At 34.7% G+C, this 16453-nt stretch overlaps 1 protein-coding gene across 23 annotated transcripts in view; it reads right to left on the reverse strand.

Moving 5' to 3' along the window:
• SOX5 (SRY-box transcription factor 5) overlaps positions 1 to 16453 on the reverse strand; it is a 1038891-nt gene that overhangs the window by 97531 nt on the left and 924907 nt on the right. For all 23 annotated transcript variants that reach the window (XM_009180371.4, XM_021923251.2, XM_021923253.2 and 20 more), the window contains one exon: positions 13267 to 13352. In XM_009180371.4, the coding sequence (XP_009178635.1) occupies positions 13267 to 13352 (86 nt within the window). The remainder of the gene's footprint in view (positions 1 to 13266; positions 13353 to 16453) is intronic.

Consider the following 16453-nt stretch of genomic DNA (forward strand, 5'->3'; position numbering starts at 1 on the left):
AATATAACAGCTAATGAGGCTGAATGCTTACGCGAGGCTGAATGCTTATGCTACGCTGAGTATTTTGTGTGTGCCATGTCATTTAATTCTCACAACACCTTTATCATGTAGGAATAACAGTATCTCATTTCACAGGTGAAGACACTGAGACTAAGAGATATTCAATATCTTCATCGAAGATACATGCAAATAAGGCCTGTGTTATCCTACAGGTCAAGCTCATAACCCATTACATTATACCTACCATTTAAATATTATTACTTGTAAGTTTTAACATTCATAAATGTTTAAATAAGATTAGTGGAGCATGTTTTAGAGGAAAAAAAAAAACCTCAAGTCATCAAAGTCATCTAACTGGTTACTCTCTCTCAATATAGCATTATAATACTAACTGGTTACAATGCAAATATTCTATGTATAAAAACTTGATATTTTATGGCTTTATATTATATTTAATGCTAGGCTTATATCTCAAGTGACACAAAAATATCAAAATTTAAAATTTCTCTGGAAGAAAACCAGAAGCAGGATGAATCAAACCAAAATAAGAATAAAAGCAGAGAACGTGTAAGGGCCTTTACTTTTTTTTATTGTTTGGTTTAACTTTTTTTGTTGTTGTTTGGTTAAGTGTCTTTGCTTATCTCCTTTCTATTAATCAAATATTTTAGTTGTACTATTCCTACTAATTTAAAATTTCTTTTAAACCAAAGAATGAAAGCCAGGGGTTGGGGTGGGGAACTAGCCATATGAAAAATACTTGGAGAGCATATTTAAAATAGTAGGAGTCATATACTACAGTATAGTGAAATTTCAGATGGAATTATCTCTGTTATCTTAAGCAACTATTACAGATGAAAGGACAATATTTTATATAGTTCTGCTTCACTCCATAAAGGAGGTAATTGTAACTTCCACTAACACTATTACTTTTAAAATTATATGTTGAAGAAGTTCCAGTAGTAGAGAAAGCAAGACATAATATTGTTGTAATTTTCATGTTAGAGGCATTAATTACGCTGCCCCAAAGCTCACTGTAGCAAATAATTTGTGAGCGTACTTTGAGTCTGTTCCTCCATTTCTTCCTGTTCATTTTCTTCATTCAAGGAGCGTTTGGATAAGAAAAAGGAGTATGGCATTAAGAGAAAGGTCAAGGTTAAGAAAAATGGAAAAACTAGAGTTCATCCCTCCCTTTCGTCTTGTTTTCATACCCTCAATTTGGCAGGAAAATACTGAAACTTCCACAGGAGACAGCAAATTTGAAATGTGCATGGCTGGCTGAAGCTTTTTTTTTTTTTTTTTTTTTTTTCTCTGTAGGAATCAAATAGGGCTCTATTTTCAAGTCTTGTGAAGACACTTGCCAACCAAACCCAGCTCAAAATTGTAATGTGGTTTTTCTTCTTGGTCTTTCTCTCAGAACAGTTCATTCATGACTGCAACATCTTATCTGCATGATTATATAATCATTTTTGAATACTATCTTTCTTCTAAAAAGCAAATAAAATGTCATCAAGACTTGTGATGTAAACAATCTCACTTTGAAACTTCTATGTACAAATAGATATGAAACAGCACGCTTCTCTGTTGTTTTGTTTTCTAAATTCCTTGATCTTTCAATAGCTTTCCACAAAAGAATTAATTCACAGAACACAATCACTGAACTCAGCAAAATGAAAGCAATTCAGAAGGTTGCCATTGTTACCAATATGCAAATCCTAACCATTGTTTTATTCATTCTTTCTTAATTTAATGGCCTAAGTGCAAAATTAACAATTTCTCTTTCCATCATTTTAAACAAAACAACTTAAAAATAACATATACAAATATATGCATTTAGTTTTAAGACTATCATGGCAAAATGGGAAGAAGCTAGATTTAATTATCAGTTGCTAGGATTCCAGGGACCCTTTCGTTAATATCTGTTTAGCCAGGTCACTATTTAGAGTCTAAATTGCCTCATCCATAAAATTAAGGAGCTGGAATAGAAGAATGGTTTTTAAGTTTTGTTTAGCAGCAGAAATCTTTAACTCAATTTTAACCGGTAGAACTTAATATATAAAACAAATAAAAGTCAATGGTACTATTTGGAGGGTGCTTGAACATACGTGGAGTCCGGTGAATAGTTTGAAACAACATTTTCAACCATCTGTGCGGTCTTTTTCATTTCAAATATACTTGTTAGAATGATAGGTTGTTTGCCTTTCTTCAAACTCTATTCCACTTTCATATTTCATTCATTCTCTTTCATTTCAACCTCCTCTATGATCCACCAAGGATCCTTGACTGATTCATCTTTGCATTCCTTACAATGCTTAGCTCAATAGCTTACAAAGAATAAATATTTGCTGAATAAATAAAGTTTCCAGGATACTATGGGTCTATAAAAATAATTCACTTTCACATTCAAGTGTGAAATAAAACTGTTTGGTCAAAGAAAAATTTTCTCAATTCAAGAAATAATTTTGCTATGGACACTATATAGGTGGAATAAAGGACATGTATCCTAGTGTATCTAGGACATGTGTCTATTACCTAGGAAATAAATAAGTTTGAATGGCTATACAAGAAAATACTTTATATTATTTACAAAAAGTTGCATATTACATTAAAAGCACCTGTGTAAACATAATTCATTTTAGACTTCGTAAGAAATTTATTTAGAATAGTTAGAGGCAGCACATAGAAACAATTCATTTGCACTACCTCCATGGAAAAATGAGAATTGACTGGAGATGTTATTCTCATTTTACAGATATAAATACTGTAACAAGGAACAAACAATAGCAAAATATGAAAAACTACCCTTCAGGAAACTACCCAGATTGTCTTCTGGATAAGTAAACTCATTGCCTACCATAGATTCTTGAGATGGGCCTTTATTTTATACCACAGAGGTGAATGAAATTATTTCTTCAAAAATAAGACATGTTGTCTCAGTTTTATTAACATACTTTAAATGCTGCTCTGAAACATAAGGAAAGTCTGTCATGCCCTAATTTTCAAGACTTCCTTTAAGCAACAAAAAATAGTTCTCAAACCTACTAATAACAGTTATTAATCAGCTAATATTATTAAATATTAACTCTAATCCAGCACATGGTATTTGAGAAATAATACATTTATTGTTCTAAGATTTTGCATGCATTATCTCATTTAATCCTCAACAATAAGAGATCATTTATACCCATTTTACAGACAAGAAAATTTAGGCATGGAGAGGTTAGGTAACTGGCCCAGAGTTACAGAGCTAGTAAGTAACAGTATGATCGTTTAAGGAAGAGATGGCTGCAAGAACCACACTCATGGCCATTATGTTATACTGCCTCTCACTAAATGAAGTGCTTCTTAAAATATTAATCTAAAGATAATAGCTTAATAAAATAAAGTTGCTTTCATCTTTTCATCTTTCCTCTATCCCCTAAGACATTAAATTTTTGTGTGTATCTATATATAATTAAGTAAATTTTCCTCTGTATATTTAATTAAGACTCCACCCTATGTTACAAGTTGTATGTAATGCAATTTGTATATCCCAGTTGCATGCTTTGACTTAACCATACAAACAATGGACAAAAATCCATGGATAACATTAAATAGTTTTCTAGTATCAACAACAACAACAACAACCACCACCACCACCACCACAACAAAAACCCCAGCATTTGTTCCTCTTAAGGAGCATCTGTCTTCATTTGGGTTATTGGTCCTATTAAGGTGATAACTTTTACTTAGGTAAAATTTTACTCCCAAGATTGAATTTGTCTTTATAAAACATTCCTTAAATAAATTAAAGAATACTAGTAACATAAACTAAACAAACAATTAGGCTGAAGAACAAGTTTCTAAGATAAACATAATCTGTGAACTTGAAAAATATTAGTTGCCCTCTCTTCTTATCCATAGCCAAGATTAGAAAACTGAATATTTCTGTTTTTCTTGATAAAATTTTAAAAAGGATACTTTAGAAATTTCAAGAAATTGGTAGTGTTCGTAGAATTACATCTGTTGCTGGTCTTGGGCCAGCAATTCCTTTATGTACATTAATTAGCCCAAAAACATTTTAGAGTCACTTAAATATGATTTGATTAAGATAACACACGATACTATCAAGGAACGGGCACAGACTTGTGACCAGAAAACCTGGTACTGACTAAAGTTATATAGCTTCAGTATAGGTAATAACAAAATTTCAAATATAATTTTAAAGTTTACCATTTATTTAATTGGTCATTACAATAAAAATGAACACTTTGGAAAAACACATGTGGACTGATGTTTCTGTTAGCATGTAGTGAGACATGAAGCTGCTGAAAGCAAGAAAACACAGAAATAGTATGAAAAAGACACTGTGTGTACTGACTCCATTGACCAAATGTCAGGCACCTCCTGGGAACTCTAGGGGTGGTAACAACTATGGAAGCAGTTCCTCATAGGTTCTTCCTTAAAGGGGATTCTTGAAAAACTGCTGGGCTCTGACTCTAGCCCATACGGGCTTGGAAAAGTCAGAGAAAATGTTGGCTGCACTTTTTCAGGCCTATTTGCATATGTTCTTTAGTATGCAGATTGTCTCTGTATATAATTTAATTGTTGTTGGGGTTTTTTTGCCTCTATTAATACATATGCAAATGACTCACTCTTGCAGCTGTGCTATATTAATCATATGTGTGCTTCTGTCTGTCTGCCCTCCAGGCTCAGGGTCGAAGGCAGAGGAAAAGAGGGAATTCAGTCTTTTAACCTGCAAGAAAACTCACTCATGCACACAGAAGTCCAGCAGCAAACAGCACACCAGGGTTGCGACTGAAATGAAGAGCAGTTGATCATTATTCACCCTGTATGAAAATGATACGACCTAAAAGTTTAACCAAGTAGTACAATAGTTGGGTAGGTAAAGATGAATACTTAACAAGTATACATGATTGTAAGTAATTCCTTCAACAACAAGATAAAAATCCTCACATCTAGATCTTTCTATATGGTTATTACTTCCTTATTGATTTTCTGGAAGTTTCCCTTGGCCAAGCATATAAGGCCATGCTCAGTCACTCACAGTGCTGGGATATATGGAATATTCATTTATCTGTGTCCTGTCATAATTATTGACCTTCTTCAGAGACTAGCAGGAGTTTGATAAAAAGATGAGCTTCAGTATTTCATCTACCTCTACATTGATGTTACTCTCCATCAGGCAGGAGCTTAAGCCATTTCCAATATTACTTCCTATACCTATGATTGCTAAGAAAAAAAGATTGATTTCAGTTGATATTTTGTATGATTCATTCTCTAACACGATCACATATCATCTATCATTTTCTCTATTCCAGAGAATGCATACTACTAATATTACTGGTTACTGAAGCTGTAAGCCCATGAGGTTTCATTTATGACAACTTGGAATTTTGAGCCTTTATTCCAAAAATATTATTATGAATTTTTAAAATAGTCCTATTAAAATAATTGTAAAAGTTTAATTAAGTCAATAAAAATAATGATTGAACGCTACTTGCTTATTTTGAATTAAGTAAGACCGTCCAAAAAGAATTTCAATCTTTTTTCCTTCTGCTTATCACTATCAATCATTGGTTGGAGTCAACATTTTTGGCTTCCTATAGGTAGAACAGGTGGTAACCATCTTTTGGCCAAGACAAATACAGTATTTATAAAGTGAGAAATAAGTGGATAAATATTTCCTTCTAATCTCAAATCTTAGAAGTGTAGCAAAAAACAGAAACAGTACATTACAGAAGAATTACTACTATTAAAAATATTCATGATGCCCATTAGGTAAAAATGCAAATTATAACAAAAATGAATATGAGAAATAAATGCTAGATGGACTGTTGCCATCATTTGATCTTATTAATTAGAAACAGATGATTCACTTAGCTGATTTTATCTTGTCACAAATGTCCAAAAATTCAAAGTGTAACTTCATTTTGTGTAAATAGTGATATTCATTTTTAATATTAAAATGAACATAGATAAGTAAGCTATATAAATGAATCCCTCACCTTTAAAAAGAGTCAGCATCTGTATAATAAATAAGTAAATATCCAAATCATCATTGGCTCTTGGAGATAAAAAAGAGTACTTGAGGATGTAGAAGAATGAAAAAAAGAAGGAAGGAGAGGAAGAGAGAAGAAGGTAAACTCAGTGTATGGTATTGCTAATTGGCTAGTAATTATTTTGATAAACAAATGCTTTCATTATTTAGAAATAATTTACTTCAGTATTGTATTGGCAGAATAAGCCATAATGAGTCAAATAAAAGTACCTCTAGTAGTTCATATTTTTATATATGTCTATACATACACTAACACATAATATAGGAATTCTCAAGTATTGTAACATTTGGTCTTTTCGTGTAAATTATAATGATTTTAAAAGAATTAGATAAACTGTAATAAGTGCTAAAACACATTCTTTATGCAGCAATCCATTGTTATGATAAGATAAAGGGAGGAAAGAACAGGAGAGAGAGAGAGAGCTGTGGACTTTTCATACTCTTAGAATCTTCCAATGGGGGCAAGATAAAATATCAAGTTCCCTGGCCATTAAATTAATATCATTTACTGCAGAAATCAATATATACTGCTTTGTTTTATTGAAACTTCTTATGACCATTAGCCATGATAGTTGATAGTTTCTTTCATTTGCAAATATGCATTGAATACCTGCTATTTGCTAGGCATTCTTCTGGATACCTGAGACACATTATTGAACAACAGCAACGATTCCTGTCCTTGTGGGGTGGTACATTTGGAAAAGAAAGACAATACATAAGAAACATAATACATTTTATAGTATATTTGAAGATGACTAGTGCTATAGAGAAAAATGTAGAATAAAAGAGCTAGGAAGTGTGATATCTCTTAGGATCCATCTTAGGATTTTAAGTAGGTTGGTTAAGGTAGGCCTCAGAGAGATGGTATTAGAGTAAATACATGAATGAAGTGAAAGACTTAGCCTTCCATGCAGAGGGAAGAGCTAGAGGGAGGAGCTAGCACAAAACTCTAGGAAGGGACTATGCCTTGGTAAGATAAGGGCCAGAAAAGAGCCTAATGTATCTGGAATAGACTGAGTAGGTGATGTGGAGCAAAACAGTTACAAAATTAATGTTTGTAAACATTGTAGTGCCAAACATGCTACTAGGCACAGAGAGTGTTTTCATACGTTTCTTTTATTTCATTAAATGAGACAGTTTATTATAAAATTTCAACATTATCTTAATTAACCAAATTCAAACTATTTTTTTCCTCTATCAGCAAACCATGCCTTTGATATTTGAAATTCTGCTATTGTCTCATTTTAAAAGGTAGAGATTAATTAATATAGAACACTAATTATTAGTATTCAGCTTAATTTCAATATTATAAAGCAAGATAGCTATTTGAGCAAAATAGATGAATAATTTAACGAAAGTACACTGTTATGATTCATTCTTCATTCTCTATTTAACACATATTTCTTGAGTCCATAAAATATTTCAAGCTCTTGGTTAAGTACAAATGATGGTAAACCATTGACTTTACAGACTTTACCATCTGGTAGATGCCAGAAAGCAGGATTTAAAACATTCTACCAGCAATGTGAGAAGGGAAATGCAGCGTGCTCTCAGAACACACGGGAGCTACTTTAAGCCAGACTTAAGACCAGTGAATTCTTCCCTGAAAAAAGTGATGTTTTAACCTGAAACCTGAGGGGTAAGTGGGAGATGGTTAGTAAAGATGGTGAGTAATGGGGTTATTTCCTGGGGTTAGTCCAGGAAGAGGAAACACCACTTGTAAAGATCCAGAGTTGAGAAAGAACTTCAAAACACCAGAGAGTCATTTAAGGTCCTTGAGCAAGAAGAGGACATGACAAAATTTTCTACAATCAGCAAGGGACATGGATGAAGCTGAAAACCATCATTCTGAGCAAACTATCGCAAGAACAGAAAACCAAACACCGCATGTTCTCACTCATAGATGGGAACTGAACAATGAGAACACTTGGACACAGGATGGGGAACATCACACACCAGGGCCTGTCATGGGGTGGGGAGAGGGGAAGCGATAGCATTAGGAGAAATACCTAATGTAAATGACGAGTTAATGGATGCAGCACACCAACATGGCACATGTATACACATGTAACAAACCTGCACGTTGTGCACATGTACCCTAGAACTTAAAGCATAATAAATAAAAAAAAATAAAAAAAGAAAGATTATTCTGACTAATGTATAGTGTATAGTGGGAGTGCACTGAAGGGGGCAAGATGAAGACAGAAGACCAGTTTAGGGGCTGCTGTGGTGAATTAGGAAAGTAGTAAGGATAGCTCAACCCAAATGAGTGACAATTATGATGGAAGAAAATTGATAGATTCTTGGTTTATTAGTACGTGGAATGAAAAGCTAGTGAATGAATAAATGTATGGGGAAGAGGGAGGAAGAGAAGCTAAGAAGAGCTCTCATGTTTCTGGGTTGAAAAATACATGAAATGGAGTCATTCACTAAGACCAAAGAATAAGGAAGTCTAGGGACAAGGCAGACAACCCCTGATGAGTTCCATTTTGGACTCAGTTTACAGTGTCTGTAAATTTCTGTATATTCCCTCTTCATAGTCAACAAGCAGTGGGCTAATGCGAATTTGAAGCTCAAGGAAGATTTAAAATGCATAAAGAAAAAGACAGATTTAATATTAAAATAATAAATTGTGTCTATGGCACATGCTAATTTGTATTATTTATATATATACATGATCTAGATTAAGCTGACTTTCTCCATAAAAATAAATATATATGAAGATTTTTAGAATATTTTAACTGCTTCTGAAAGTACACAGTAAGGTGATGTTTCTACATGAAGAATTTTTTATTATATAAGGATCTCCAGGGACATAAAATAATAGTTAAGTAATAAACAGTAGTTTCCTTTAAAGCATATCATTTTGCTTGTCTTTTAAAATAATTGTACTTGTCTGCACTCTTTAATAAAAATTTTGGATTTGCTTATCATAATATTATCCAAGTGCGAACAATTATATGCAAAAGGTTATTTCAAATGAAAACACATATGGTAGGTAAGTAAAGTCAACCATAAGTAGGAATAGATTTATAATGTCCCTTATTTAATCTAGGTGTTCAAAAAGAAGTACTTGAATTAACATATATCCATGTAAAGAGGCATCAAATAGAAAATTCAGAGTCTGAAGTAGATAGCTGTCATTACGAATCCTGCTACTTCTTTCATTATTGCAAAGCACAGAGAGTATTTGTATTAATGTCAGTTAGTCAGCATTATTGCTATAATTTCATTAGCTGGTTATGAGTTAACAAATGTCTGAAGAGGGCCAATGTCTCCAAAGATTAACATAAAGTCTCCTCTACTTGAAGAAGCAAATATAATTGTTTAAAGCCATGGATTTTGGACTCTGTGACCCAGCTTTCTTCTTTGCCAAATGGAGATATTAATATATAACACAAAATCTTGTAATATGAATTAAATAAGATAATCTTTGGAAAATCTTTACCAGAGAAACTAGCTTAAGAAAATATTCCATAACCATGGGTGATATAAACTAGTGACATCAGTTGTTATGGCACTTTACATGCGTTAAAATTATTAGGTTTGGACCCAAGGAAAAGAAAACAGCATCCTTTTGTATTTAAAATATATATGACAGCATCATTTTGTGTTTAAAATATATATCCCCTCCACATTACCATTGAATAAAACCACTAGTTCTTTGACAAGGCTATTTCAGTTGTTACTCCAACTGGTCTTCCTGCTGTTACCTCAACCCATCTTACTGCTGCCTTATCAAGTATAGCTGTGAGTTTATCACTACCTACTTAAAACATACACGAACAGATTAAACAAAAATAGAAAATGAGTAAGAACAAGCCAACAACAACAAACTCTTCAATGGTTCTAAAGAAAGACACCAGCAATTGGTACTAGACAGCACCCATACCACCAATCATACTCCCCTTATTGAAACCTTGCTGTCCTGGCCCTACTTCAGTCAATGTTCATGACTGTCTCTCACCTCTCTCATTCTTCTCACCCCATCTTTCCATTCCCACAATACATATGAGCTCATGTCTGGTGAGGGAGCTGAGGAGAGAGAAGACTCGGTTAACAGCTTTACAGGGTGGCTTGGTTCTTAGTGGTCTTCCCTGCTTATCCAAAAAGCAGAATTCGTAGAAACTGGAGAAGCCAGAATAAAGCAAAAACTTGAACGTTGTTCCTCAACTGGTTTTTCGTTGAGCTAAAAACCTAAAGACTCCTCCATCCGTAGAAAGGTCTTAGGAGAACTGGACAGTGTACAGCTTGGTGGTGGATTATGTAACTAAAGACACAGTAATGCCTGTTTTCTCTACTGAAGTTATCTAAAGCTGGAGGTGGGTTGCTGGAAAACAGTGTGGTGTTTGCTGCAGGCTGAGATGAGGACTGCGATGTGCTACCACCACAGCTCTAACAGGGCACAGAAGAGGACCTCAGCAGAAGACTACAGGGTTCTCCATGGAGCAGCACAGAGGGTGAACAAAGGCAGGTGTCATGCTACCCATGTAGCTCCTGGCCAGTAGTGGTGACATCCCAAATAAAAAAAAAGGGCAGGAAGCATAGATCAACAGACCTGGCTTCCCCTCTCTTAACAGACCAAGAAAAGCTGTTCAATACACAAGAAGATAACACACACACTGTCTCCACGGTATCTCAGGGCAGACATACCATCCTAAACCCACATCTGCACAGGAACAAAATTGGAGCTGAAGAACAAAAGAGTAAGCTGCACCCTTCTTACTTCCGGTCTCTAGAGCTGGGATTCTTAACTAACGATGGAAGGGGAAACAGTGAGATATGAAATGGATATAAGATTAAAGTTTCCATCAGGACTGAATTTTAATCACTGAAAGGACTGGAAAGTGATGCAGTCTACTCAAGGTATTAAGAGATGGAAAATAGAGATTTAACAGAGCATAATTAAAAGCAGATTTTGCAGAAAATTAAAACTGACCCATATATTATACTCCACTGAGATGAAACATCTCAAAAACAGGTTTCAAAGACTGGGGTGAATTTTAGGTAAGGCTTATAATGAAACATCTGACTCGGCATTATAGTTAGCTTTTCTGTCACCCATCTCGGCAGGTTTGTGGAGAAAAAAAGAATTTGGATGCTATTTTAAGGCAAGGGGAGGGAGAGTAACAGATATCCTTTTTATAGCTCTGGGGAAGGCTGAAGTCAAGGTCAAGGGGTCTGTGAATACTGTGTTAGGAACAAGCAGAAAAGTGAGTTGGTGTAAGCACCCTAGCAAAAGTGAGAGTCAGTCCACTTCAAAGAAAAGCCAGGTTCTCTGACACGACATGTTTTAGTCATGCGTTTGATTCTGAATAACAGTTATTTTCTCACTGCAACAAACAAACAAACAAACAAAAAACTCGTGTTTTTGTATGTTTATGTGAATGTGTTTTAATAGTAGCTGATGGCTTTCCATGAAAAACTTTTGGATTATTACTTTTCTTGTTATACTACAGTATTGATTATTTGGGGCTATACAACTCATGCATTTTAATGGGTACAATACCACTTGTATGAAAGGAACTTTACCCCGTTTACATATCAAATCATAGGTAAAGTAAGAGCATATATGTTTGGTGTCTAAAGTTTCTCTTGTTCGGTGACAAAACTGTTTATATTTTAATATCTCAAGATAATCTCAAATATAAGAATAAAAATAAAAATCAGCATCAAATAGTCTCATACTGTCTCTATAGGAAAAGTTGATTAGATTGCTGCTTAACATAGCTACTTTCGAAGAGAGTCCTGCAATGAACATAGGAGTTGCCTCTAATTTGCTCTCACTTCCTCTCGTCACTAATCCAACGGTCAAAGGAGAATGTCTAACTTGCTTTGAAAACCAACATCTGAAATCTCTAAAACCCCTATTCCTATATTTAATCTATTGCTGGATATTATTCCCTCTTGCTAATTTCACTACTCTTTTTAGTTTTACCTATTACAATCACTTTTTCGTATTATAGTTATTCCCCAGATGCCATTTCAAAGGGTAACAAATGTTATGTTACTTTTATTGTCCCCATGGCTCCAACACTTCCCAAGGCATTTCCAGCTCAAAGAAAACAGATACTCACAGTGTAGTTCTTCGCAGAAAAGGTAGAATAGAAATGAATGTTATTAACCTCTGTAGAACACAGTATGTCTCAGCTTTCACACTGGTAGTTCCTCCTGTGAAACTCAACTGGCCTTTCAGAAACCCACCAGGTCTTCTGATAAACCCATGTGCAGGCCAGATGTATCTGTCTCTTGATGCTACAATATAAAACTATATTTTCCTTATAGACTAAGATCATCTATCATGACAATACCTTTTCATGAAGAAAAATTAATTATTAAGTATAACTGCTTTATCTCTGGCTTCTTAGGCATACTGTGTCTTTCAGGCTAACGAACATATGAAACTTCTCACAAGAGGAGAGTAATCCTATTATTAGATGATTTTCTATTCCCATTACTTGCATAATCACAAGGTCCATAGCGATAGAAACTAAGGAATGTTTTGTGGGATGCTGATTCAAAAATGTCAACAGTTAATCAAAGCTACCTGTTACTCTAATTGTATTGATTTTCTTTTCAACCTCAGAGACAAAGCTTCTCATATCACTTGGACATCTGGTAAAATTATCGTTGACATTCTCGGATTATAGGAATATGTATTCCGCATGGCTAGAAAAGTCCTAATTGTGATGACTGGGATAAAGTTGTGCTTATTTAGTCTCCAGCTTATTTGGTCTACTTTTCCTTGTTTGCCCAACTGAGCTGGCATTAGCAGGAGAACAAAGAGACCTACAGACCATTTCAATGATACTGGGCATCCTGAGCAATTTTAAATGCATTTTTGTTAAGTCGCCTTGCTCCTCAAGTGTCTGAATACCTTTTGCAGGTTGTTTTCTTCTTTTTACCTTGATAAGGACCATTCTGTGACAAAATTATGGCACACGGTCATCAAAGCAAAACTACAGCTCACTTTCTTAATCATACAGGCAAGAAAAGAAATACAATAAGCTATGTTTAGTGCAGAAAACAGGGCTAAAAATTAAGAGAATCAACATTTCAACTTTTGGTTGAGGATCAGTACAAATAAATTTAAAAACAGAAAGTGTGAGACAAATATCACGAGTCAGTTTTATTTTGCTTTAACACCATAATAGCTGTTTTCGATATTTACTTAACCTTTGTCTCCTCTGTATTGTTTCCTGACTTACCTGCAGTTGGAGTGGGCCTAAGCCTGGTGTTGCTGCGGCAGCAGCTGCCATGGTAGTTGGGATCAGCTGAACAGGGTAAGGGTCACCTAAGTAAGAGAATAATAGAGGCGTCAGCACCTTTTATCTACTCTCCACCTGCAAATTAAACTCATGCATTCACTCTTTCCAAAAGCCTTCTTTTGTGTGCCTTGCTGAGGCCTAATGAAAAGCTCTATTGTGCAGCCTTTTACTAACACTCTTTTCACAATTCTGGCTGAGAGAGGAATGTGAATAAAAGGCACAAGCAATTAAGGCGGAAACCTCATCCTTTTTTCATGATGTATTTAGGAAAATGGGAGGGAAAGTGAGCATTGATCAGAGGGCTGCACTTTATAACACACACGCGCGTGCACACACACACAATTTTAATATGAGCACAGTAACTCCTCAGCAAATTTACAGTATTATTATAAAAGGAATTTAACTTACTTTTATTTTAATGAATGAAACTCCAAAGATTTAAACAAAGTAGCTTATCTTTGAAATGTTATGTTACTGTCTTGATTCAAATAATCTCTTAAAGAATATCTTATGGACAAACTAACAATGAAGAAAATATTTTATGTGTTTTTCAAGTTATATGAAATGTTGATATCTTTGTTATCCAGGGATAAATGTTTACAAAACTATATTGTAATGAAAATGGAAAATAGATCGCTTCCCCCCTGAAGTTTTTTATCTATTAAAAAGACATAGTAATTCAAAATTAATCCTGAAGTTTTATTGTTATATGACCTGTAAAAATATAGGCACACACACAAACATACAGAGAAGCACATAGAGAAGATTAGTCTGCTTATTTTTGATGCAAATCAAGGGGCTTTTCTTAATGAGTAAAGAGGTACAATAGTTGCATAGGGCCCAGTGACTTGCTAAGAAATAAAAGTAATGTACATTATTTGTTATCTGACACATGACCATAGCAAATAACTAAAAATAATAGAATAATTCTGTAATACACAAAACATTTTGTAGAAATCTAATTTATAAAAAAATGTGTTGAATACTATATACATGAAAAATATAACTTAAAATAACTCAGTTAATATAGCCATTCAAAAACATTTATCGAGTAACTGCTATGTATTAAGCACTCCTCTTGGCACTAGACATAAAGCTTTGGAAAAGATTAATATGCAGATGTGAATTTACTGGGAATTTAATGAAGCTTAAACTTTGGGCTTTTGGAAATGGCCTCTTGCAGTATGTTCACTATATATTTTTATATTTGTCATATATTTTTATATTTATCAGTTTTTGTAATTTGTTGTGATTTCTTGTTATAAATGAATATTCACTTTTGTACCTAAGTGTGTGTGTGTGTGTGTGTGTGTGTGCCTCAGTACATAAAATTTTTGCATTTTTATTCTAAAGAGAGTCTGCCAGGTTATTTTTTAGGCTTCAAAATAGCTGGATCTACCTCTGCGGATCTGGCCTTCCAAAAGCTTACAGTTTAATGGGAGAAAAAGATAATTAAATGATTAGTATCAAATATAATGGCAGTTAAGACAATGAAGTAGATAATGCTGTGGACTGCACTGGGGTTGTCCCAAACCTAGTCTAATAGGTTAAACACAGCCTCCAGGAAAAGGTTATGTTTAAGCTGAAACTTGAGTTAAATTATAGTTACCTAGACAAAGAAGGGAAGAAAGAATGTTCCAGGCAGGGAGACAATTTTCATGAAGAATCAAATGGAAGTGTTAGTCATAACCCAGTCCCTGTATTGCTGAAGTACAGAGAGCAGGTAGGGAATGAGATCAATGGATTGGGGAGGGAGTCACATGCCAGATTATGTATGATTTTTGTAAATATTAAATGATCTAAACTTTATCCTATAGGGTAAAGGAAATCATCAACGTGGAAAACAGATGGGTGGAATAAAATCACTTGAGTTGGAGGTTGAGAGCTGTAATCAACTAGTAAACGGATGCAGAAATCTGTATAAAAGGTAATAATGGTCAGACTAGGGTGGTGACATGGGGATGGAGAGTGAGGCAGGGACTCAAGTGATATTTAAATGGTATAACTGGTAAAACCTAATGACTGTTACATATGAGAGTAGAAAGAGAAGATTCAAGGATGACTTCCAGGTTTTTCACTAAAACAACTGATTGACATGTGGTGGTATATACTGGGTTAGTAAACACCGATTAGAAGCAAGACTGCCAAGTGGGGTCTAAAGGGTGTTGCTGGGGGGAAGGAACAAAGAGTTCTGTTTTAGATATTTTCAGTTTGAAATTATGATTAGATATCTAAGTTGAGGTATATATTAGACACTTGATAAACATGTTAAAATTTTAGGGGAAAAGCCCTTACAGGAGACATAGACTTGAGAGTGGTTAGTACGTATCTGAAATTTAAGCTGTAAGCCTTGATGAAACCACTTAGGAGTTAATCGTAGATAAAAAAGAGGTCCAAAAAATTGGACTGTGGGATGTACTAACATTTATAGTCAGGGAGATAGGTAACTTGCAGAACAGACTGAGAAGAAATGTAAATTTGGTATTCCAGAAGCCAAGTAAAGAAAGACTTCCAGACAGTGATCATTTTTTTTTCAGTGCTGGATTTAATAATGTGGACATCACTGGCAACTGCAACAATGGCAGTTTCAGTGGAGTGGAGGTTGAAAAAGCCCAATCAGAAAAAGTTTGATCAAGAGAGGATGATCGAAAGAAAGGAACTGGAGGCAGGAAGTGCAGACCCTTGCTTTTCAATGCAAGATTCTAGATGAGGAGCATCAGCATCACCTAGGAGTTTCTTGGAAATGTACATTTTTAGAACCCACCCTAAAGCTACTGTGCAGGCAGCCCCTAAGATAGAACCTCCAATGACTCCCACTCCCTGGTATTTATGTCCCATGTAATCCTCTCCCTTTCAGTGTGGCCTGGATCTGGTAATTGCCTTCTAATGCCCAGAATATGGCTACAGTAATGATATTTTACTTTTGAGATTAAGTTACAAAATATTTTGGCTGTCTTGGTTGCCCTTACCCTCTCTGTTGGAGCAAGCAGCTAGGTTGTGAGCTGCTCTATGGAAAGACTCACATAGCAAAGGACAGATGTTTTTGGCCAATAGCAAGCAAAGAAATGGGGCATACCAACAGTTAATGAAGGGAGCTTGGAACAGATTCTCCCCAGGCCAAGCCTAG

This window comes from Papio anubis, chromosome 9, assembly GCF_008728515.1.
Source record: "Papio anubis isolate 15944 chromosome 9, Panubis1.0, whole genome shotgun sequence".
NCBI classification, from domain to species: Eukaryota; Metazoa; Chordata; class Mammalia; order Primates; family Cercopithecidae; genus Papio; species Papio anubis.